This window comes from Fusarium flagelliforme (assembly GCF_020744385.1).
Source record: "Fusarium flagelliforme strain FIESC 12 MPI-CAGE-AA-0113 chromosome Unknown B0J16scaffold_3, whole genome shotgun sequence".
In the NCBI taxonomy this organism is placed as follows: Eukaryota; Fungi; Ascomycota; class Sordariomycetes; order Hypocreales; family Nectriaceae; genus Fusarium; species Fusarium flagelliforme.
The window spans coordinates 1,657,498-1,680,628 of NW_025763505.1; the positions used below are offsets into that span (position 1 = coordinate 1,657,498).

The 23,131-nt window shown below is 49.0% G+C and overlaps 5 protein-coding genes across 5 annotated transcripts; 2 read left to right on the forward strand and 3 right to left on the reverse strand.

Moving 5' to 3' along the window:
* Positions 1-5,202: 5,202 nt before the first annotated feature.
* Positions 5,203-6,597, forward strand: B0J16DRAFT_354736 (NmrA-like family-domain-containing protein; the record flags this gene model as incomplete). Its single annotated transcript, XM_046129389.1, has 1 exon — positions 5,203-6,597. The coding sequence occupies one exon, from the start codon at positions 5,203-5,205 to the stop codon at positions 6,595-6,597; it is 1,395 nt and encodes a 464-aa protein (XP_045984458.1).
* A 4,283-nt stretch (positions 6,598-10,880) lies between these two features.
* On the reverse strand, positions 10,881-13,409 carry B0J16DRAFT_96190 (SAC3/GANP/Nin1/mts3/eIF-3 p25 family-domain-containing protein). The gene has a single exon (XM_046134757.1). It carries the CDS (start codon positions 13,292-13,294, stop codon positions 11,177-11,179), a length of 2,118 nt encoding a protein of 705 aa, XP_045984459.1. The 5' UTR covers positions 13,295-13,409; the 3' UTR covers positions 10,881-11,176.
* A 96-nt stretch (positions 13,410-13,505) lies between these two features.
* Positions 13,506-15,077, reverse strand: B0J16DRAFT_337424 (Low temperature viability protein). Its single transcript, XM_046127349.1, has 2 exons — positions 14,940-15,077; positions 13,506-14,876 (listed from the first exon to the last, which is right to left on the reverse strand). The coding sequence occupies exons 1-2, from the start codon at positions 14,954-14,956 to the stop codon at positions 13,652-13,654; spliced, it is 1,242 nt and encodes a 413-aa protein (XP_045984460.1). The 5' UTR covers positions 14,957-15,077; the 3' UTR covers positions 13,506-13,651.
* Positions 15,078-15,258: 181 nt separating this feature from the next.
* B0J16DRAFT_96203 (uncharacterized protein) lies at positions 15,259-17,774 on the forward strand. The gene is made up of 2 exons (XM_046134758.1): positions 15,259-16,415; positions 16,470-17,774. Exons 1-2 carry the CDS (start codon positions 15,392-15,394, stop codon positions 17,456-17,458), a joined length of 2,013 nt encoding a protein of 670 aa, XP_045984461.1. The 5' UTR covers positions 15,259-15,391; the 3' UTR covers positions 17,459-17,774.
* A 315-nt stretch (positions 17,775-18,089) lies between these two features.
* Positions 18,090-21,005, reverse strand: B0J16DRAFT_318209 (uncharacterized protein; the record flags this gene model as incomplete). The annotated part of the gene is made up of 1 exon (XM_046125432.1): positions 18,090-21,005. The coding sequence occupies one exon, from the start codon at positions 21,003-21,005 to the stop codon at positions 18,090-18,092; it is 2,916 nt and encodes a 971-aa protein (XP_045984462.1).
* Positions 21,006-23,131: the final 2,126 nt, after the last annotated feature.

Sequence of the window (23,131 nt, forward strand, 5' to 3'; positions counted from 1 at the left end):
TGGATTGATCAGAGCATCTGCGTACTCTGTATGTATCCGTAGGATAGTATCGGCTCGTCTCGTTCCAGCCTCTTCGTTTTCGAGTCTGGTGACTAAATAGCAAGGGAATGGCTCCATATCCATGGCCATCCCACGAAGACATCGTTATCAGTGTCAGTATCAGTTGCACGAACAAATAGGCAGCCCTTAAGGCTTGGACGTGGTGTCAAGTCGATGAGAAATGGATTCGGGGTAAAAATTTTTGACTGGAGAGTTCGTGGTTAATTTTACCTAATTTGAACGCTATTTCGGCACTTCTTCGAACTCGCCTCCACTCTATCGTGGGCAGCTTTTGCAGGCTGCCAGGGTCAACTGCCACCAAATCTCGCTGCCGGCCAGTTGGGTCTGGTCTCCGTCTCCAGCTTGAAGGATACCAAGACCATGAACCTGGACCTGAACCTGAACCTGGTAGCATGGGCTCAAGGCTAGCAGCGGGAGCGTACGTTCCTGGTTGTAGGTCAGGTCGGATCTCTCCCGCGAGGAAGCGATGATCCCCTCGTGTCTTATTTGTAGAGTCGAATTTGTTTCTCGGTCTCTTAGTGTCGGTACGCGTTCCTTTGCTGGCTCGTACGCCCGTAGCGGCTGTGGTACCTGCTAGGACTGGTTAACGGTCGAATAAGGTTGATCGCGGGCAGAGCCTCAGGGTATTAATAGTCTTGGCAAATGGTAAAGTTTTGGTCAATATTTTTAGTGGCTGAGGACGATGGTGATAGAATCAAGTTGGAGTGGAACAATGACGACGAGTTCTGAGTTTGATGTGGTCAACTGATTAGATAGACAGGCGTGACTACCTATCGAAAAGTGAAAAACAACTTCCTTTTACAGATGTCTGGTTGGATGGATAACTAAGCACCGTACCTGCCTTCCATGCCTTATCAAGGTTTGGCAGAGTGAGGCTGAGGAAGGAGGTACATACGTAGGCAGCTGTCGCTGATAACAACTTTTACACGGCACCCTGTATAAATTCTCCTTTAGTCACGAGGCTTGAGCTTCCTTCTCTCCGGCGAACTGAAGTGATGCATTCATGGATTACATTGCATTACATTACAGTACGCCCAATCTCGACATGTACCCCGCATCAAGTCAAGTCAAGGCAAAGCAAGCAAGATCAGGTGAGGCATTGTACTGTATGTAGGTACATGAGACATGGGACATTATACATCGGCTTCCTTCTCCGAGGGTTCTCAAGGTGATGAAGTGCGGAGGAGAAGGCGGGACAATACAGTAGCATCGCGCCATTCGTACCAATCGTGGGGGAATCACTACGCCGCAGGGACAGAAGGGTTGATGGTCTTCTCTCATCAGTCTCACTACCGTACTGATATCCATTCTGCTGCTACCTACGCCGCAAACCTACGATGAGGGGTTGATTTAGTAAAAAAGGTACTAGGTTGATATAACGGACCAGCCGTGGTCTTGTGATGGAAAATAGAAGTGAGCTAGCAGACCATAATAGACAGGGTCTAAAAGGAGAAACAAAATTGCACCCGAATATCAGTTAACTTATCTATCGCTCTGTTAGTGAATATGCCGGTGGGATAGAATTGTTTGATGTAATCGAGTAAAAGCTATGTAATGGGAACAAGGTCGGCGCCTATTGGCGAATGAGAGGAGACCGGATCCCCGTCTTTTATTTTTTTGTGTGTCTGTACTGCAACGACGTGACATGACATGGGTGGCATTATTCCCCAAGAAGCAATTTGATGATTGATTGACGACCGACACCCTCAGGGTCGATGTCAATCTGACACTTTCAAGTTGACTGATGACACAAGCTGTGTTTTTCTGTGCTGCTCTGCATGCAAGACCTGCCAAGATGTTGCCCAGATCGGCCGCTCACGAGTCGAGTCGAGTCGAGTCCCCTACTTCTGATATGCAGGGAAATATTAACGTTGACCTCATGGCTGAACGAGGTACGCTAAATAAGCTTCCTTGTCACTTGACCCCGAGACAGCGACAGACCTCCAGAGAATTCTAGGCGATAAGAGATCGCCGATTCAGAGACAAGTTTGAGCTACCGCCGGGGCCTGATTGGCCACCCCCGGACTTTTTCTTCTTTAATCTTTGCCAGGTTCGACCTGAGAGGGTCCCTGGTTTTTTTTCCTGCTCCAAAATCTTGTCAACTGAGTTAGTCCCCAATCAGAGAAACCAAATTGAGGCCCTCGATGAATTTGCCGGATAAGCAAACAAGATGCCGAGGAAGAATCGAGTGTGTAGGTTACGTCTACTTTGCCCTCCAACCACTAACGACATTAAGGAGGTAGCCCAGGCTCTGGGGGTGCTGAATTGCCCATCCATGGAACTGTATGTAAGCCCAGGTTGATAGCGATAACTGTGGAAGGAGGCTCATGCTCGCTCATACCACGAGCAACCAATTTTTGCCCCGATTGGCCCAAGCTTCCACCAAAGACCGATCTTCTAGGCTCTAGCACTACTTATCATTATCCACCTTGACGGCTCCAGAAGCTTTTTCCAGCCCAGTTTTGAATTTTTCTCTTCCTCCCTCCCTGCTGTGTTACGCGATTTGTATTGGCTCGAGCTATAGATTGGGTGGTGAGTTAACGTAACGCTTCCTGGTTTCCCGGAAATCATTATTCCCATCGTCAATATCAGTGGCACGAGGGTAAGGTAACTTTGTAACTTTTAGATTGGACCGAAGCAGAATGAATGCAGGGGCGTCTGTAGCCATCATCACCTGGGGTCGAAAACGACAACACAGCATACAGCACAGCACAACAAGACAGCAACACTCTTTCTTTATCTTTCGTTACCTACCCTGTCTTGTCTCATCTTTAGTATGAAGATCTGCTTGATGAATGCTAAAAGAACGGTCAGGAATTCAAACCCGTTTCATCCGGAAAGGTACATTACATGTACTGATAAGACTAGAAACCCGGACTGGTTCCGTCTGAGCTAGTTCGTTAAGAAACAAGACAGGTGACTCGCTGACCGAAATCCTCATGGACAAAAAGGGCAACTGTTAATGTACCCCTTGTATGAGACGATACATCTGTCTTGGCTATGGCTGTCGCACAATCATACCATCAACAAAGGTACCAAGGGCCTGTCGAGGTACTTATGTAGTGTCGTTGAATTAAACATGGCGTTTTCTCTACTGCAAATTCTCTTATCAGTCGGTCGAGTCGGTTCTCCTCGCCGGTACCCGGCCGGGTGTGATGTGGTACAGTAGGTATGTACAAGAAATGGCCACTTTAGTTTCCCATTGTGACGATGTATCCATTTGTCGTTATCTTGCTTTCCCTTCTTCGGCTTCCCCTCATTCTCACGATCTTAATATTGTTCTGGCCAAGAAGCGAGCATCAGCCATCCCCAGTTTCCACCCGCAATCTTCTGCCATGTTCCCCATTTCCCCATTCTTTCCATAGTGTTCTACTGCGCTTCTGTATGTAAAGTAAATCTTCAGCCCTGATACACTTGTTCATTAAAGATCCGGGTGTCGTCGCCATGCCCTGCCAAATCAGGAAATTCCAGCCTATGAATCAAGCCTTTTGGAGTCATTGATAACGAGTTGGAGGGCGTCTTCTAATTGGCTGCCTTATCCTGTTTAGGTCACACACAGACAATTGATCGTAGCAGGTACGGTTACGGAGCACTTGGCCATTGCGCCAGGCCTGAACAAACAACGGGCAAGAGCAGAGGATAGACCGAAGTAGCTCGTGCTCGTTCATACATGCCTACTGTACGTGGAAAGAAGGAAATCAGCCCAGGCCCCTCATTTCCAAGATTGTTCTTGCCCAATTCTGGTTGTGCCTTTGGGGCTACTTGCAGCTCTTTCTCTTGGCAGCTTCTCCCTCTACACTCAAACCGGACTTGAACCTCTTTGAGCTTCATCGACGCCATCACATTTGGCCCCAGATCGAACCCACGAGGACCCTCGTTCGTGTGTACAGTAGCGCAGCGCATCTACAGGCGAGTGATACCCACTACTGGCAGTGAGTTTCAAACACTTGGCGCTATCTCTACACCTTATTCTCTCGCACACCCCTCCCCGCTATCAAGCCCGTACCGCACGCCATAAACCGACACCACCCATTCATTCATTCATTACCATCCATATAGGTAGGTACCTTGTCTTGCCTTGGATACATTACCTTACAAAGGTATAGATTCTTCTTCTTTCGTGCGCTGCTACACACACCGACCGGTTTCGACTGCAACTCCAACCTATCTTATACTTGCGCAGAGCCCAGCTCTTTCCAAGTGATTCTGCTCTTATTCGCGAATCCTTTCTTGCAGGAGATCGACCTGACCTTGACCGGTGCTACGGAACCCCCTACATTACAGCTGCAAGTCGACTCTTTCTCTCAGCTCTTCTCAACTCTACAGTACTCTCTGCTCGGCTCCATCATTTCAAGTGTCAGCTTCAGCTCTTCGAACCTCGAACTTCTCTTGCTGCGTCTTGCAGGACCCTGAAATCAATCAGCGCTAGGACTATTCGAAAACGAGACCAAAGCCAGTCAATTCTTCAAATCCACCTTCACCCACAATCGCACATTGCATTGGTTTGGGGCCAGGGCTGGGTTCTTTGTTGGATCGGACTGGATTGAATTCTCATTACCCTTACCTTACCTATTTAAATCCACCTACGAACTGGGGCGCACACGCTGAGCGCAAGTCAAGTCAAGTCAAGCCTGGCGCAACGCCGCGACGGAGCATCGTGACCTCTTTTTCTTTTCTTTTACTGGGGTTTTCTCTCAACTAGTCAAGACTCTCGTTGATTGAAATTCTGCTATATTTTCCTCCCCCTCTTTCTCTTTTGGTTGAATTTCTCACGATCTTCCTCCTCTTTCTTTCTCCCCTTCTCTACCTTCAGACAGATCAACAACCCCATCTGTCTGTGTTGGTTGCCCTCTGATCCACCACCATACATTGAGTTCTGTGTACACACTCGCTCTACTGTTGGCCCTGTCCGCCTGCACCTAAAGCTTTTCCTTGGTGGTCATACCTATTTTGCCTCCTCTAACCGGCATTCCGAGGACCAGCCCGACATAATACCGTACCGGCTTTGACTTGGCTCTGATCCGTACCGGCTAATAAAGGCCCTTCTGACATCTCCGCTCCGTCTCCGGTAGCTGCTCCCTCCCGATCGCGAAAGTGATCTTTTCCCACTCAACACACACAGAGCGCAAGCACTGCAATAGCATGCCCGCTCAACTAAACGGGTCCATGACTGCCAGCATCCCCATCCGAATACCCGGCGACCAGCCTCAACCTCAACATCAACCTCAAACTGGTGTTTTTTACAAGCAGCATAAGCACTCAAGATCGTCTTACTCCGATTCTTCTCCGCTTGCAAATTCCAGAAACAACTCTCTAACCTTCCGTCCTTATAAGAGGCTCATGTCAAACCCCGACAAGACAATCGCTGTCATCAACGCCAGCGGGCGACAGGCTGCGTCTTTCATTCGCGTCGCCACTGCCGTCGGTTACCATGTTCGCGCTCAGCTGAGAAATCTTGACGGCGTGATCGCTTCTGAAGTCTCCGAAAATCCTAATGTGACTGTTCTTGTTGGTGAGCTGTATACGAGGCACCAGCCCTCAGAAGCAAATCGCGATGTCACCAAGCATGGCCCTCTGACTGGTGTCGGAGTCAATTACGACCTGATCACAAATCTTTTCCGCGGTGCTCAACTCGCCTTCATTAATACAACCTTTTACGGCGACGAGATCCAGATTGGAAAAGCCCTCGCCGATGCCGCCAAGCGCGCAGGTATTCAACACTACGTCTACTCCTCCATGCCCGATCATGCCGCCTATGACACCAAATGGCCCTCGTTGCCTCTTTGGGCCGCCAAGCACGAAGTCGAGCAGTATGTGCGCAAGCTGAGAATGCCTGCCACCTTTGTTTACACCGGCATCTACAACAACAATTTCACCTCTCTTCAGTACCCACTCTTCTGTATGGAACTGCAAAAGGATGGATCTTTCAGATGGCAAGCGCCTTTCCACCCTGATGCAAAGCTTCCTTGGTTAGATGCCGAGCACGATGTTGGTCCTGCGGTTCTCCAAATTTTCAAAGACGGTCCCAGCAAGTGGAACGGAGAGCGTATCGCACTAGCATACGAGTATTTGACCCCCAAGGAAGTGTGCCGTCTTTTCTCCAAAGGAGTTGGTCGACCTGTGCGCTATGTACATGGTCCCATCGAGGTCAAGGTTCGCATCCCTGAGGGTTATCGAGAACAGCTCGTCGCTTTGGAGCAACTCTATGACCCCAATCGAAAGGATCCCCGAAAGCAACCACCCTACTTTGGAGACCCCAAGGTTGAGCTCAGCTGCCCGAGTGAAGCTCTGGAGCTATGGGAGGGCCCTCGAGGCATCGAAGAGTACGCGCGAGAAATGTTCCCCATAGAAGAGGAAGCCAACGGCCTCACATGGATGCTGGAAGATGATTCGAGCGACGACGAGGAGGTGCAACATGCAGCACACTCCGTTGAGCAACTGAGAATCCAAGACGGAGACGATGATAGCGACGACGATAATGACGACGGTCTCGTGATAAAAGGTCGCAAGCGGGATGAAGAGGAGTGGCTAGCATAATGAGGCAGCCCTATATTTGAGCGCCGACGGCGTCCTGGATCTTTTGATGAAAAAGTATGACACAAAAAGAAAGCAAGGAAGGATGTTCGAAAAGAAGAACAGAAAAAAAAGGGACCAATCTCTAGTCTGATCTAGAAATCCAATGAACCCTGAGACAAATCGTGGAGTCGGACCCGGTGGGCATTGCATTTAGGCGGGAGTTGTGCTTTAATCGGTTGTTGGGGTCCAAAGGTAGTTGCGAATTCTCAAAAGGCGTTCCTAAGGGGTGGGCTAGGGACCTAAACGACTGTATCATGACCTGGTCAATTGATGACTGAAAAATAACGATTTACTACCGGCACGTTTCTCGCGCTATACATGTGATGTATCTGGCCTCTTTGTCGGTCACAGCCATCCGCATGGATGACTAGCACTTGTTGGTGTTCATTTTGGTCTGTAGACAAATCTGACATCTAAAATAGCAGTCGTAAAGAAGATCCATTTGACCATCGCCCCTTAGGGTCGGGGAACTTTCTTGGCTGTGCCTATGTGTTGACATGCGGGCTATGCTGTACTTGTCAATGCCCACTGCCAACAATGTATCATCAATGGCTGACTTATGTAGGGGTTCTAGCAATACCTAACATTTTGAAAGACGGACTGGTAGAAAACAGATGTTGGTGGCAGTGATGGGTAGAATAAGAGGGATGACGTTCTTATATTAGACTGGGAGCCAAGGGCTCTATTAATAAACACAACCCTTCATGCCATCACATCTACCTGCCCCTTACATCAGTCAAGAGATCAATGTTCTGACTGGTTTGTAATACCAAGGTTTAATTGTAATATATCATGTCATCACCATTGACCACCCCCCGCGTCTGCCCTCCATGTTCTTGGTCATGGTTCCCATGTTAATGAACGTGGGGTAGTCTAAGAGCCTCTTTCACGTCATGTCAACTGTAACTGTCCTCGTACTCAAGTACATGCACTCAAATAGTTTAGACAATACGGTTAGCATATATCTAATGCCGTCGAAAGCAAAATAATCAACCAAGACTCTGAAATGACCGGCTTGCCAAGTATCTCTCCGCAACCAAGTTAAACGCCGCTGCGTGGGGGTAAAGTCTGGGGTGACAAGGGGAGGTATCTCCGTTATCTGGGCAGTTGGGAAGGGATTGGCCAAGTCAGGGGCTTTATCTCTGATACTTCTTATCTTCCCCGGAATCTGCACCCCGGATTAAGCAGCTAGTGAACGATATTGCTTAGTGTGGGGGATTAGAACGAACTTGAGCAATAACAGGGGGACGATTAAAGGGCTTGGGAAGACATACAGTTGCATAGTTCTCTTCAACAACCTCAAGATTCGAGCTCAGCAAGTCTCCTACAGCAGTCGAACGAGCAGGACCCATTGCAACCGACTCCGATAACGATGGCGTTGGTGAATCTGATCACGGAGGTATGTTTTGCCACTGTATCGGTCGACAACAAGAATACAACATCGAACAGTGCTCGAAGGTTGAGTGATTTGACCACGAAAGATCTTTAGATCCAGGGTTGAGGCTCCAAACTCCAAACTCCTCGACATCAATAGAAAATTATAGATATCTGTAGTAGTAAGAGTGGGAGAAACACAAGCTTCTTCAATGCAGGCAGTATGTAGGCCAAGAAGTAACAACAGAAACTGTCCAGTATAATCAATGCCAAGAACAAGAAGGCTAATCGAATCGACTCGACAAACCTCAAACTTCCCTGAATCCTACTATATATCATTACTACGTTACATGGACTCCAGAAGCAATGAGAATTATGATAGCTCCTAACTTCCAAAAGCCCTTCGGGGAAAACACGAATCCCATGGCCTCTTGCCAGGATTCAAGTAGTTGATATCAATTCTTAATCTATAGCATGGAACCGTGACACATATAAGTTCAAAGCCAAATATGATGGTTCATAAGGACGGCTTGAACGACATGACCAAGAAGATAACGTTCTACGATGAAACATGTCCTGCAGTCTCTTCTATCTCTTGTCTGCCGATGTTTCGAGAATGATGGTGTTTGAGCCAAAGCCAGGTGCGCACACATGGTTCAAGATCATGTAATTAGAACACTCCTAACTTGGCAACACATAGTGAACATCACAAGCAACAGAAAATGAAATGTGTGTAGAATGTGTGTAGAATGGCTTTGAATGCCGATATGTATATGCTTGTTGAATCATTCCCTTATACCATGCCATGCCTCTGGAAACAAAATCTAAATCATGCTACCCCTTGCCTGAAAACAGACCAAGAGGTAGGTACTCAAAATCAGAGCTGTTAAAACAGTTATATACCTCCTCCTCTCCCTGATTCTTCCATCCAATTGCAGTAGTATATGTATACTCAAGATGGAAATGCCATCATCATTAACCGCGATTTTTGCTTCCTCTCTTTCTCAATTATGCATCTTGATCCCACGGTGTCGAGCTTCTACTAATCAACTCGCTCTGCAGTCTGTCATTTTGATCTCTGAACCACGTCGCACCTTCTTCCATCTCCTCTCTCATAGCGCGGAGTTCGTTGATAAGGTTTTGCGCGTCGCTCATGACCCGCTTATGCGAGCTGGATTTAGCCTGACGTTCTTGAGTCGCCTCGCCATCATCCTCAGTCGGACGCTTTCTCTTGTTTTTGGTGGTGGCACTGTCGGACTCGCTTGTGTCGATGTTTTCGTGTGAGGTAGAGATACGCTGTCGTGCTTCAGAGCGCGTGAAATCACCCCCGGAGGCTCTGCGAATAGGATAGCTACTAGGCGGGCCCATCGTACTGCTTGCAAGTCTTCTCTTGCCGGATTGCATCTCATTCGCCATTGATTCGGGTACAGCCGTACCGTCAGGCAACTGGACAATACCCATAGCTTTGAGACGCCAGCGTTCGGAGACCCTACTGACACGAGTGCTGGGCTCGGGGCTTGAGGTGTTTTGAGAGATCATGGGAGGCAGTGAGCGTCTGAAAGTGGCGGGTTGGTCGCTCGCGAACTGTTGTCGAAGTGCTCTGGTCTTTGAACCACCTCTCGAGGTGGAATTGCTCGACTGTTTGCTGGAGGCGGTGCTGGCGACAGACGGCGCCCTACGCACGATCTTGGTAACAGCCTCTTGCTCATTGTTGATTCCGGACAAAACACCAGAAGCAAGTAGCGCGTCCTCTTCTTCTGCTTGGCGACGTTTACTGGGCTTTTTATGCTTGAGAAAGTCCTTCAACTCCTCCGGTCGGTTCAATTCCGCAATCTCGGCCTGTTCACGAGCCGCTCGGCGAGCAGCATCTTTCTGGGCCTTGGCCTGCATCGCACGTTGTTCTTCGTAGTAGGCCCTCATTTGTTCTCGACCACTTCGACGAAGTCGGCTCAAGCGTCGATCGCGTGCAACTTCCTTCCAGCGGTAGAAGTACTTGACTGATAGGCTATAGGTACGGAATTTCCTTGCCTCTGCTAGGGCTTGTTCTTCCTCCTCTTTCTTTCTTTTTGCTTCTTCATCTTGAACATATTTTCGATATACACCCTGAAGAATATTATCTAGCATAAATGCTTGAAACTCGTCCATGAGTCCCTGGTCACCCATTACAAACCACTTGGTGAAGTCACCAAGGAGGTCACGAGGTGGCGCTAAAGATTCTGGAGAAGAACTTGGCTCTTTGGGTGGCTGGGTGGTTGTAAGAGCTGTCGAAGGTTGAGAAACATCGCTGCTCTTGGGTGGTACTGGGAAGGCTGGTGTTCCGATGGGAGGGAATAAGAATTGAGGTGTTGATGTGGCTGGGGGTTGCGAGCCAAGAATGCTTGTTGCTGGCTTAGACTTCTCCAGCCCAGGCCCTGTTGTATGTGCTTGTGGTACGCTGTTATTGGCGCTTGATGGAACTGGCTTTGGCGGTTGCGTTGTAGTATTAAAGGGGTTCGTTGATAGTGTCGGAGTTGGAGGTATGAAATTGATAGTAGGTCCCTTTGTTGAGTCTGCTGTTGTAGCTGCTGGGGCTTGACTCTGGGGTTTGTCTGCCGGTTCTTCTTTACTAGAGGCAGTAGAGGCAATTTCGGTTGCGGGGGGCGCAGTCTTCGCTGGTGTGAAGGAAAATGCCGGTTTTGTCGAAGGCCCATTATCCGTCTTTGCAGGTGCAAAAGGCTGGGTGAACGGGCTATTGAAGGGGCTACCTTTTGCTGGAGCATCCGGAGCAGTCGACGGTTTATACGAAGAGGCAAATGGATTCAAGGGCTGCGCTGTTCCGGAAGTCTGTGGCTGCTGAGAACTGGAATCTGCCTTGGTGCAAATATTGCTGGTCTGTAATGGTGTCGATGTAGAATCAGCCGGCCCAAATGGGTTGGCAACAGGTTGTTTGGCTGCGGAGGCCAAACCTGAAGCGAAAGGATTTTGCTGCGGTGTCGGTTGTTGCACAGCAAAGCCGTTGGTTGGCGTGGTTCCGTTGAATGTAGTCCCTAAGCGAATACAAACGTCAGAACCAGTGGTTGAGGCGTGTCATTGCCAGATTTCCAGTGGTTCATCTCGAGCCAACGATGATGCTCTGAGTACATCTCAAGAGCGATGGCTTATCGAGTCTCCGGCTGAATGCGATATCCTATTCGCCTGCAACATAAAGGCCTTGACATATAGTCGTATATGTAAAGAGCCAGGGTATGCAGAATCTTTGGCACAAATTAAACATTAGGGGTGGGATCTTACCTGTGTTGCCGTTACCAGCCTTATTGTCTCCCCAGGATCCACCAGGCGTACTGAACGCTGAAAAAGGACTCGGTGTTGTTGCCTTGGGTCCGGTAGGTATCGGGGGTTTGTTGGTATTTTGGTTATTTGAAGCAAATGGGCTTCCTCCAACAGATCCATTGATTGTAGGTTTAGCAGTCGTGTCTTCGTGGATCGTTTCGTGAATAAGTTGAGGGAGCGTCCTTGCACCACGCTTCTTCTCGACCAGGCTATGAGAAAATTGGTGTTTTAGTCGAAGGTGAGGCAAGGAACTTCGGTTGTCCAACTTTGCGTATTGTCGACTGGTATCAGAAGGATCTTCTTCGCATTCGCCGAATTCGATGTTATGAAGCTCCGCAAACTCTATGGCCTGCTCGACAGTATCAAAGCGAAGGAACTTGTTCAGGACAGCAGCCGTAACATCCTTGGAAGTTTCTCGAGGCCGAGCAAGAGCTCGCTTGATAGCAGACAAGATGCAACGTCGTAGTCTGGGAAAATGGCATTCTGCGAAGCAAGCCATTGTATAAGAAACCTTTGGATCTTCCACTATTCGAAAATATGATTGGTAGGCCGATGACGCAGCCAAAGACGGCGCGTCTGTGAGAGGTCCATGAAAGTCTTGAGTGTTCTGAAGGGCCTCGACCAGCGACACTGCTGTGCGAACCTCATCCGAATCCTTCCACAGATTCGGCTTCCATTGGCGTTGAAGGGTCTCGATAATATTTGAGTCGTATGCATGAAAGATGAGGTAGTATGCTCGGAATTCGGGCTCGTTCTCACAGCGGATGCCCTGGTCGTTGCAGTCATCGTAAGCGTCACGGAGAGATAGTAGAGCCTTTCCTAACTGCTCCAATTCCTGCTGTTCCACAAAATCTTCAGGTGCTTTGCCGTCTTGAGTAAGTAGGTGCAGTGCCGTGACGTGGAACCTCGCAATGTTCTCCAGAACGTAGACTTGCATTTTCATTTCGTCAGGCGTAAGAGATGAGAAGAAGGTAAAGTCTCGGCGAATCGCTCGTGTTCTGTCCCAGAGGAAGCCATGCAAACCTGGAAGATTTGAATCCTCGCGCAATAGATCATCAATCAGATAGTCCAGTGTCCTTTTGAGAGCCGGTATCGATCGTACATCCATGGGAAGAGGCGCCTCCTGACCAGCAGCAGAGCGAGCAAGCTTCTTGATCATGCGACTCGTATTGGCAAATGTTGTTTTAGGATTCTTCTCGGGTTGATGAACATCCATCTCGTTGATTCGCGTGATCTTTTCGTACTCGGGGCACATATCCTCGCAGATACCCTTGAAGTCAATGGCATCTTGAAGTGTCTTTCGCTTTTCAGGATCGTCAATCAGGCCAGCCTTTGTTAACGACGCGCGTGCCTTGCTGCGGTAGGCCTCGTATCTCTCCCGGAATTTCGAGACTTCGCCCTTGTTCTTAGGGTTTCCAGGTTGTGATGGCCATTGTGGAGGGTGTATACCGTCTTTCCGCAACTGCTCGTATACTCTCTTTGCATGAGGGTCGTCGGAATGATAAGCTTCGGGAACGTGATCATCTTGAGTGTCGGCGCTCGATGACGAAGTTGGTCGCGATTCATCGCGCGTCGTCGCGAATGGGTTAGAGCCGTTGTTACGCGCGTTTTGAGCTGCTGATTTTTTGGACGAAGAGGCAGTAGCGAATGGGTTCTTTTTTGTGTCGGTCTGCTTCTTCTTTTCGTCACCTTTGCGGGTCTTGAGCCTACCGCCTCCGTCACTCAAGTTGGCATCTTTGCCTTTAAAACCATTCTTCGTCTTCCGCTTTGCATCACTATCGCTCTGGTCGCCGAAGGCCGATGTTCGCTTATTTCGCTTCGTCTTGGAAGAATCGTTCGCGCCATCAATGCCGAATGCGCTTCCTTTGTCGTCAGACTTAGTCGCGAAAGGATTAATCGCTGGAGATGGACTCCGCGTTGGTTGACCAAAAGCCGAAAACATCTGGTTTGATGATGCAACAGACGTCGCACTCATCTAGGGAATCGTTTGAACATGAGGGGGAGTTAAAGCGCGCGAAATGCGTGGCGTGACGTGTACGTTATAGCGGGTGGTTAGTGAATGCTCGAGGTAGAATTAATTGAGTCCATCCAAGCTACCTAGTTCCTATTCTGGGGAGCTTTCGTCTGCTGCATGACCCACCCAACACGTGACGTGCATTTATAGGACAATGGCAAGGATGAGACAATTTAAACATGTCATGATAGCGACTCAGAAATATCAATTAAAGTAAAGTTAAATGTTTCATTGGTACTTGTTTTACTCCTAAACTCCTTTTTTTGTGTCCCATAAAGATCATCCGTGATTCTTTCTACCTATTCATTTCGCACTGAATCATGATCTTGCCTTGTAGGCTCGGCCTCCAATTCGAGCAGGTCCCAGTCCCCTTCGAATTTCTTCCAATTGCTCAATGCCAGTTTGAGGCCTGTTCTTCTTGTTCGTCCTCTTCCCTGGCTTGGTAAAGTTTCCGAGGAAGTCATCCATGATGTTGTCAAAATCACCACGGATAGGACCTTGAACCGTGGACATGGTGGACACAGCAGAGACTGACTGCATGTCATCATCCATGTCCTCGTTGTAGGCCTCCTCGATCTTGTCGAATCTTGCGTCCAAGAGAGTCATCTGCTCAGTGCGCACTAATGAAGAGGAAGTCATGGAATAACTTGAGTTGTCGGTAAGGGCGCCCTTTCTCTTCTTGCGTCGGCCACCGTTTGTGGTGGTTGTCCACATAGACTGCATCTCGGACTGTGATGGCGCAACTGGTGCCTTGGCACCCTTCTGCTCCTTCTTGAATTGCTTGAAATCTTCAAGCCAGTCTTGAGATGGGCCCTCTTCTGGCTGCTCCATCTGCTTCACAAGCTGGGGCACATCGTCGTTCTGGTATTCCTTGGTGGGCTTTGCTGTAGCATCTGACTCCCATCCATCATCTTCATCAAATTCCGCCTCCTCAAACTCATAGTCTTCCAGCTCTCGGCCGTCCTTGGCCAGCTGCTTGAAGATATCATCATCTTCGTCGTCGACGAATGCGTCATCTTCCAAAGCTTCAAGGACTTCTCGCAGACGGGGGTCCATATCAGGCTGGAATCCCTTGAGAGAGTCGGGAATCTCCTGCTGGGCTTCGTATGTAGCCCTCGTAAGGTTTTTGGAAGGTAAAATATCATCATCCAGAATATCCTCTGCACTCTGGTCGATATCCAACTTCCTCAGCGCATCCTCAAGCGACTGCTTTTGTTTTCCCTTGCCCTTGTTTGCGGTAGCTTCAGACTCGACGAAGACAACCTCTCCACCTCCAGTGTTAAGATCTCGCAGATGCTGCATATAATCGTACTCGGAATCGTCGTAGTAGACACCATAGCTGGCTGCCTCTCCTTCGTTCGCGCGGACACCTTCGGCTTCGTAACCCAACTCGGAAGCGAGATCATCTAGGTCCTTTGACTTGGAAGACGATTTCTTGGTCTGAGTAGGGTTAAGCACCATTGCAGGCGCATTTTCGTCGTGGATGAGAGGGTCATTTTGCGGTCGGTGCACCAGCGTAAAGTGCTGGGCTGACTTTTTGTCACTGTAGAAAAATACATATATCAGTATACTAAGATAGAAAAAATTTCATGACCTAAATACTCACATCCATTTTCGAGGCATCTTGGCGGTTTGAAGCGACAAGAATCTAGTTGTGAGGCGAGGGTGGGTGTTGGGCTTCAATCACACTCATCCGGGTACAGAAAATCTAGCGGGGTGACGAAAAAAATCCTTATCAAGATACCCACAGTTATCCACGACCCTGTCAACTGGCTCACACAGTCCCAAAGCTAATTGTGAAGCGACAAATTACAGTGTGAATATGGTAATTGAAATACGGACAAGGACCCCCGAAAATTCCATTTGCCCCTCCAAGAAACAGTCATTATTCAGCGGGGCAGTCAGTTGATCGCTACAGCCCTCCTCTCAGTTCAACTCAAACCAATTCTTTACACAACCTTTATACCCTCATTTGAAATATAGTGCCTTGGAACAAAGATTCCTCGTATACCAAAGACCAAAAGCGCACCAGATCATACTTCAGATTAAGCCGCCAAAATGGTTCTGGCAAAGTCCAAGAACTCGGTCGGTTTGGGCAATGCCCTCATGAACGATCGCTTCGGTAAAGGCAAGGGAGCCGAAAGGAAGCGAACTTCTGCCATCACCAGAACGAACCACGCAACCGGCGAGCAATATCTCGTCAACGAGAAGAAGGATGCTTCTTGGGTCAAGATGCGCTCCGTCACGGAGCAAGGCGATTTGGACGAGTTTTTGGCTACCGCCGAGTTGGCAGGAACCGATTTCACTGCCGAGAAGACGAACAATGTCAAGATTATCCACACAGACCAGAAGAACCCATACCTTCTTTCGGCGCAAGAGGAGAGAGACGTTATTGGAAAGCACAAGCAGCACAAAGGCCGTTTGTCTGTGCCTCGAAGACCCAAGTGGGATTCCACAACAACACCAGAAGAGCTGGACCGGCGAGAGCGAGAGAGTTTCCTCAACTGGCGACGCGGCCTAGCTGAGCTGCAGGAAAACAACGATCTCCTTATGACCCCTTTCGAAAGAAATTTGGAAGTTTGGCGACAACTCTGGCGTGTTATTGAAAGATCTGATCTGATCGTCCAGATTGTTGATGCGAGAAACCCTCTACTATTTCGCTCCGAGGATCTCGACGATTACGTCAAGGAAATTGACCCCAAAAAAGAGAGTCTTCTTCTTATCAACAAGGCAGATATGATGACACCTAAGCAACGAATGGCTTGGGCGAAGCACCTAAAGGAGGCAGGTATCGCTTATCGTTTCTTCTCGGCCGAGTTGGCCAAGGCAGAGAATGAGGCAAGGGATCTCGAGGATTCAGACGACGAGTCGGCTGCTTCCGCCTCGGAACCAACCGAGGAGCAGGGAGAGAGCAGCGGTCAGCAAGAGCAAGAAGGCGCTCCTCTGACTGAAGAGCCCGCAAATGAGACACAGATTGATCAGGAGGCTAAGGCGGCAGAGGAGGCAGACGATGTTGATACACAAATTTTGACAGTTGAGGAGCTGGAGGGTATTTTCCTGCAACACGCTCCTGCAGACGCTGGTAAGATACTTCAAACAACAGAACAATCAAGAGCCCCGACTAACCTATCAATAGGCTCAGATCATAAGTTGCAAGTTGGTCTAGTCGGTTACCCCAACGTTGGTAAATCATCCACAATCAACGCTCTTATCGGCGCCAAGAAGGTCTCCGTTTCATCGACACCCGGAAAGACCAAGCACTTCCAGACCATCCACCTCAGTCCGAACGTTATCCTTTGCGATTGTCCCGGTCTCGTCTTCCCCAACTTTGCCACCACCAAGGCCGACCTCGTCTGCAATGGTATCCTTCCCATTGATCAGCTTCGTGAATTTCTCGGTCCTGTTGGTCTTGTTACTCAGCGAATTCCTCAGCCTTTCCTTGAGGCTATATATGGTATTCGCATCCGTACTCGAGCCATCGAGGAGGGTGGTACCGGAATTCCCACCGCTAGCGAGCTTCTCCGCTCCTATGCTCGTGCCCGTGGTTTCCAGACGCAAGGTCTTGGTCAGCCCGATGAGTCCCGAGCTGCTCGTTACATCCTCAAGGATTACGTGGGCGGCAAGCTGCTGTTTGTTTCACCGCCCCCAGGAATTGAAGATGCTGCCGACTTCAACCGCGGACTCTATGACGAGGAGCATCTCCCCGAGAAGCGACGTGCTGCCCTGTCTGCCGCTATGGATCAGCTCTCTGTTGTTGATCCAGCCAGCAGCGAGCCTTTCCTTGCCATGGACGATGATGCCATTGATCTAGAATCGACCGTCGATGTCCCTCTTCCCGCTGGCCCCAAGTCCCAGAAGCTCGACAAGGGTTTCTTCGGACCATCCAGCGCTCAAGGCCATGTTAGCAAACCTTTTAACTACCAATACTCAGAGCAAGGCAAGGAGGATCCTCTAGCAGGCAAGCACCTGTCAGGCCGAAAGGCTCGCACAATGGTCGCTCTTGAGAGCGGCCTCGACCCCAAGGATGTTGCGATGGCTTCCAGCAAGAAGCACTTTAAGGGCAACCCTAAGGGCGGAAAGGGCAAACGACGTGCTGCTCGCAAGGCGAACGCCGAAGAGGACTAAACGAAAACAAAAAGAATAAAGAGTAAAAACAGAAACAAAAGTAACGGATACAAAGGCATTGGAGGTTACAAAAGGCGGACTTCGGAAACGGGTGCATTGGGTCGGATGGAAAAGGATCTGGTTATGGACAGGCTTTAGGCCCAAGCTATGATACGACGCATGTCTTTGCCATCACGGTTAGCTATGGAATTAAATGGACATCATTTCTTTTGTTTAAATGACACGGTTAAGCATTGTACTTCTTATAGATCTGTACCCAAATCAAGACGTGACTGGATTGTATGTTGCTATTCATGTCATTCACGTATCAAATGACTCTAAACTAATAATCTCATGACAAACAAAAAAAAAGAAATTTTGGGTATTGACTGTCTACTTCCTCCTCAGTTTCGCCCCGAAGAAAGGTCGTGCCGTGTGATAACAAAGTAAAAAGAAAAAGGAAATTCAGATGCTATGCCCATACATGACATGTGTCAGCTGTGCCCCAACTCCGCAAAGCAAAGTCATCCTCCGTTAAGGCGTTGTAATAGGGGTAATGCTCAGGTTGATAGGTTCGTAGGTAAAATGGTGCGTGCGTGTGCGTGTGCGTAAATGCAAGAACAGAGACTCGGGTGTTCATAAGATGTCAACTTCATCTGACACTTCCTCGCGATTCGCGACCTCCTCTCGACTCCCGGCCTCCCTTGGATTCTCGACGGTCTTCAGACTTAAGGAATAGTCGTTTCGTACCACCGACTTTACCGAGTTCTCCGAACTGGCCGGTCGATGAGGATATTCTTCGTTCACCGTTGCTAGCGATTCTGACCTTTTCCTTAACGCTTGCGACCCAAGCCTTATTCTCTTCGCTCATCTCAACCTTCTTGCCGGTAGGTCCTGCAAGCCCAAGGAAAGAACTATCATCCTCTTTCCAGCTAAGGTGAGAGTTCGATCTCGATCGGCCGAACACTTCTGGGGTGCCTTCATCTCCGGGTGTTCCGAAGCTCATCTTTGGCATTTCGCTCCCCATGGCACCAATACTCCGGCGCGTCTTACGGACGGATAGAGGGGATATGGGAGACGTCTCAACCGCAGACTGAGGGCGGCCCCCAGGACTCGACCCAACATTGGATTTCCGAGAGCCGGGTGATTCTGGAAGGACCTCTACTTTGGCGTTGGTCGCAGCAGATCGTCGCTTGTGATGACTGGCATATTCCTTGAGGTATTCACCAAGATCGGCCCAGCCACCACCCACACGAACCATAACTCGTTCTCCCTGCTCACCAACACAGCGAATGAAGAGCTTGATTGGAGCTTCACCAGTCGATCTAGAAAGGTGGTAGACCTTAATCTCCGAGTGTCCACGGTTTCGCACCCTGGTGTTCTTTGCTGGTGAAAGGGTGAATGAGGGCGTGCCTGCCCTGGAGTTAGAGGAAAGCCCCGAGGTGCTTCTTCGAAAAGGTTCAATGGAGGGTCTCTTCCTGACACGTGGTAGCTGCAGGTCTGGGGGGTTCAGGTTGACCTTGGGCTCGGTAGTCAGCTTGATCTTCGCAGGTATGGAGTCGATAATATGGCTGATTTGTTGTTGTAGATGCTGGTCACCAGCACTGCCTCGGTGTTCAAAAGAAGCAGGATACTCCGAGATTGAGAAAGAGTCGTCAAACTCGTCATTGTAGGACTCATCTATTTGCTCCATGTGCATCGTTGAAATATCAAGGTCATCAACGTTACGGTCTGGTGCTAAGAAAGGACTACCGAGCGGTGCTGACAAGGTTCCTTTTGATTCCTCCGGCGGAGAGCTAGGTGGGCTTGCCTGAATATACTCTGCTTCACGAATTCGAGATCTGGGCAGATCGGGAGAGCCAGATATCTCAGGCGGGTCGCTAGACAAGGCACCAAAATTCATGCTCGATGAACGAACGGCAAGCGTTCGAGAGGGGTCGATTCTTGGCCGGGGTAGAGGTAGAGGGCGAAGAGGTGGTAGTTCGGGAGAGATTTCTCGCTCATAGTCGTGCGAGAAGCTGTAGTTGTATTCGGGTGTCTCGGGTGTGCGAGTAAACATCGTTGGGGAGTTGAAATCCTCTTCGATACTCTGTCTCGGTGCTTTGGGAGTACCGGGCAGAACGTCCCTGGTGCCATCAAAAGTATCATTCTCCTCCTCGCAGGTCTCGTCGACTTCTTCGATAGGGAGAAATGATGGGGGGCTCTCAGGTTCGCTCTCAGATGAGCTGTCCCTCTTGTGCCATCCGGGCACAATGGTATCAGCCTCGGACAGCCCAGAGGGAATTCTTGACTTGATGGGTTCCATGGATGTGTTGATATCTTCAGAAGAATCGCTTCTGATTATCTTGGGCGGCAAAAGCAATGGAATCGGCACAACCCCCGTGCTGGCGTTGATTGGAGTGTCATCATCACTGTCAGGTTCGTCGGCAATCGGACTATCACCAAGCGAAGCAGGTTCCTTGGCTTCTGCGTCTTGTTTGACTGGTGATGGCGATCGTGGAGGTTCTGTGGGTTGCGGTGGTGGATCTGGCTGTGCAGGGGTGTTTCGCTCAGTTTCCCGGATCTTCTTCTCACAGACTACAACCCAGTCACTATAACTCGACTCAACGGCTTCCATGCGGTCCAGCCAATCTCCGGGCAGAGTATCAGATAACCCTTCTAAACAATCGAGCATATAATCAAGAGATCGGCCCGGACGCGCAATCAATTGCTCGATATGCTTCTTCATGACGTCGAAAGTATCTCTTGTAAGTGTCGAATCTTGTGGTGAACCATCGTCCTTTTGTGGTGTATCTTTCGTATGTAAGGAAATAGCCTTGAAGGCAGATTGCAGAGCAACTTCGGCGTCCTCCAGGGCAAGTAGTAGGGTTGGGACACGGCGTAAGGCGCAAAGGCGCAAATCCCAGGTCTGCAATAAGCGTCTCAGGTTGTTTAAAACAGGCAGCGCATGCATGACAATCGTCATGATCACAGCTGTGTGGTCTTCCATGCGACTGTAACTGGAGCGTGAGAGCTGCGCGGCTGCGTTGAATTCGGAAAGTGGCGTTCCAGGCCGGGACATGGCATCGATGTGGTTCATACGAATGTGTGTCTTGATATCCTCGATACCAAGTTCGGACAAATCACGCTGGATATCAGCCACTCTCTGGTCGTACTTTGCTACGTCTCGAGCCAGCAGACTTCCCATCCATTGGCCATCCCCCTCCTCGGGTACGGAGAGCTGCATCGATTTCTTTTTTCGCTCCTCCTCACTGGGTATCTCGAAACCTGACGAGCCTGATCCAGATGGCCATGGCCAAGACTGTAGCTCCTCAAGCCATACCCAAATAGCATGCGATGCAAGGGCGGTTCGCATAGTAAACTCTCGATCGGTAGTGGAAAATTTGTCGAGCGACGCCCTCAGGGCGCCGGTAGCCGTGTTGAGGGCATCGACGACATTGCGCGGGCCGAGATTGGCAAGTATATCATCGGAAATTCTGTTTTTCGGAGGCGGCGAAGTGGAAGTAGAAGTGGCATGGGCATGGGCATGGCGCGCATGCCTAGCGACTTGCGTAGGTGTATCACTCATGGCTACTATAGGTGATTCTCTTATCCAGCAGACAGACAGACGGGGATCGGGCGGATGAATCGTAGAATCATGATCTGTCTAAGAGCCTGGGGACAGGTCGATAGGGCGAGGGACAGTGATGGTTTTGATGCCCATGTCGAAGAGAAGATAGGTAAGAGTCGTCAAGTCGGTCGCCGTCAGTTGTTAGGGTTTTTCTCTCCTTCTTTTCTCTTCTTTTCTTTTTCTTCTTTTGTCTTAGGTCTGATTGGTAAACGTGATGACGTGAAGATTCTTTGTGTCGATGCAGCAAGGATGGTAATGCGGGTCGAAAAACAACTCAGAGCTAAAAGAAGTGAAGCTGTTGGTGACGCAGATGACACTGGTAAGAATGGATGCTTGCTTGATGCCTTCAACTACAAAGAAAAAGGTAACAGTAATAAAGGTGACAAGTCGACGGAGGCTAAGGAGCGACAAAGAGGGTCTTTGCAGAGCCACTCTAAAAAACAAGACGGAATAAAGAGGAAAAAAGGAAGCAATCGCCGATACGAAGATGGCGGTCAAAAATCGACCTGGCGGAGGTTGGTAAGTTGAGTTGTATTAAGTCGAGGTTGAGGTCTCAATCGGAGCTTCTTGAGTGGACGGAGAGCGGGCCACGTCGCGGTCTGGTCCCGTCGCGGTGCAGGTAAGTCGTGGATCCAGCTGCAGCTGAGGCCTGTAATAAATGAGGTTTTACGCTGGAAGATGGAGTTTATCCAAGAAAATTAGCGCCCTGATTTTATTTTAAATAAAACCAGTTCAAGTCAGTCGATGAGTGGCTTGATTGGTGACCCTAAGGAAGTTGCAGATTGATCAAATGCTCCGTGCGCCCCTAAAACAAAAGGGAGAGTACAGTATATCGTAAATTTGACGCCGCTCAAAAGTCAATACAAGGTCAGCCGGTGATAGATAGTTCGATAGTCGAAGTGATGTTATGTTATGTGAATAGCCGGATTTGGACAGAATGTAAGTAGTTGGAGAAAAGTGGGTGAATGACGAGACTCTAGGGCAGAGAATGAATGAATGTAAAGAAGGATAGACCAAAGGACAAGGAGTGCCTTGTTCGAGAGAATGAATCAAGCTCAGTTGTAAAGATCAAGCTGGAGCTATACAACGAACAGAGCTTTGCTTTGTTGGAAGCTGTGACCACGCAGAGAGACTCTTATGAATGATGAAGTGGTAGAGAGGCATAGAATGACCATTGACGAATGAGGTATAAGAAGAAGATTGCAAGTAGACAAAGAATAATAACCATAGTCACAGAATACTATTCAAAAGGGAAAAAAATAAAATGATTTGGGGGGGGAAAAGGTTCAGTCGATCGATGGGTACAGAGTAGGTTAGGTTGAAAGGAGGAAGAAATGAGCTCTCACGACAAGACAAGGGCAAGATGATTTACAATACAGTACTGTACATTAACTAGGTAACTAGCTATACATAGTAACTAAGCCAAACATACGGATACATCCAGATAATTAAATAAGATGCCCCTCCCTCGCCCTTCGCCTCATATCATCTCATCTCGCCTCGCCCCATAATCGCAATTCCTCCGGCTGTTGCTCTTGGTCGCCTCCTCTCCTCCCTCCCTCCCACCCAAAAAAAGAGCCAAGACCTGACTAACATCAACCGAAAAAACTTGCTTGCAGGAAAGGAGATCTCGCTTTGACTTGACTTGGGAAGGGATCCGCTTCAGACACCCGTTAAACGAGCAAGCGAATTTGTTAGCTTGATTGCCCTGTACGACGAGACCAGGGACAGAGTTATACATAAGACTTTGGCCGCTTTCAATGGATATCTTCAACAAGATATTTGCTTCTTTGTCCTTATAGTGTAACTTAGCACATGATAGTGGTTGTACCTGAACTAACTTGACTTGGTAAGATAATTCAAGACACAGAAAAGGGGCAATCAAAGAAACTCTAGACTTGTCAACTTACATGATCCATTCCACTGAATGCCATTTCTCCATCCGGCACTTTCTGTCTCTCTCTTGCCAATCAACTCTGATCATCAGACCCCATCTCTGCTCATAGCTCCAGGTCCAGCTAGCTACCCCTGTCAATCATCACCCTGTCAGCCGTCATGACGGTAATTAAATGAATGTCAACAAA

What these genes read in the sequence shown, in the direction of transcription:
- B0J16DRAFT_96190 (XM_046134757.1), bottom strand. Translation starts at nt 13,294, where the DNA reads ATGAGTGCGACGTCTGTTGCATCATCAAACCAGATGTTTTCGGCTTTT.
- B0J16DRAFT_96203 (XM_046134758.1), top strand. Translation starts at nt 15,392, where the DNA reads ATGGTTCTGGCAAAGTCCAAGAACTCGGTCGGTTTGGGCAATGCCCTC. An exon ending in ACACGCTCCTGCAGACGCTG is followed by an intron (nt 16,416 to 16,469) that starts GTAAGATACTTC and finishes ACCTATCAATAG; the next exon opens with GCTCAGATCATAAGTTGCAA.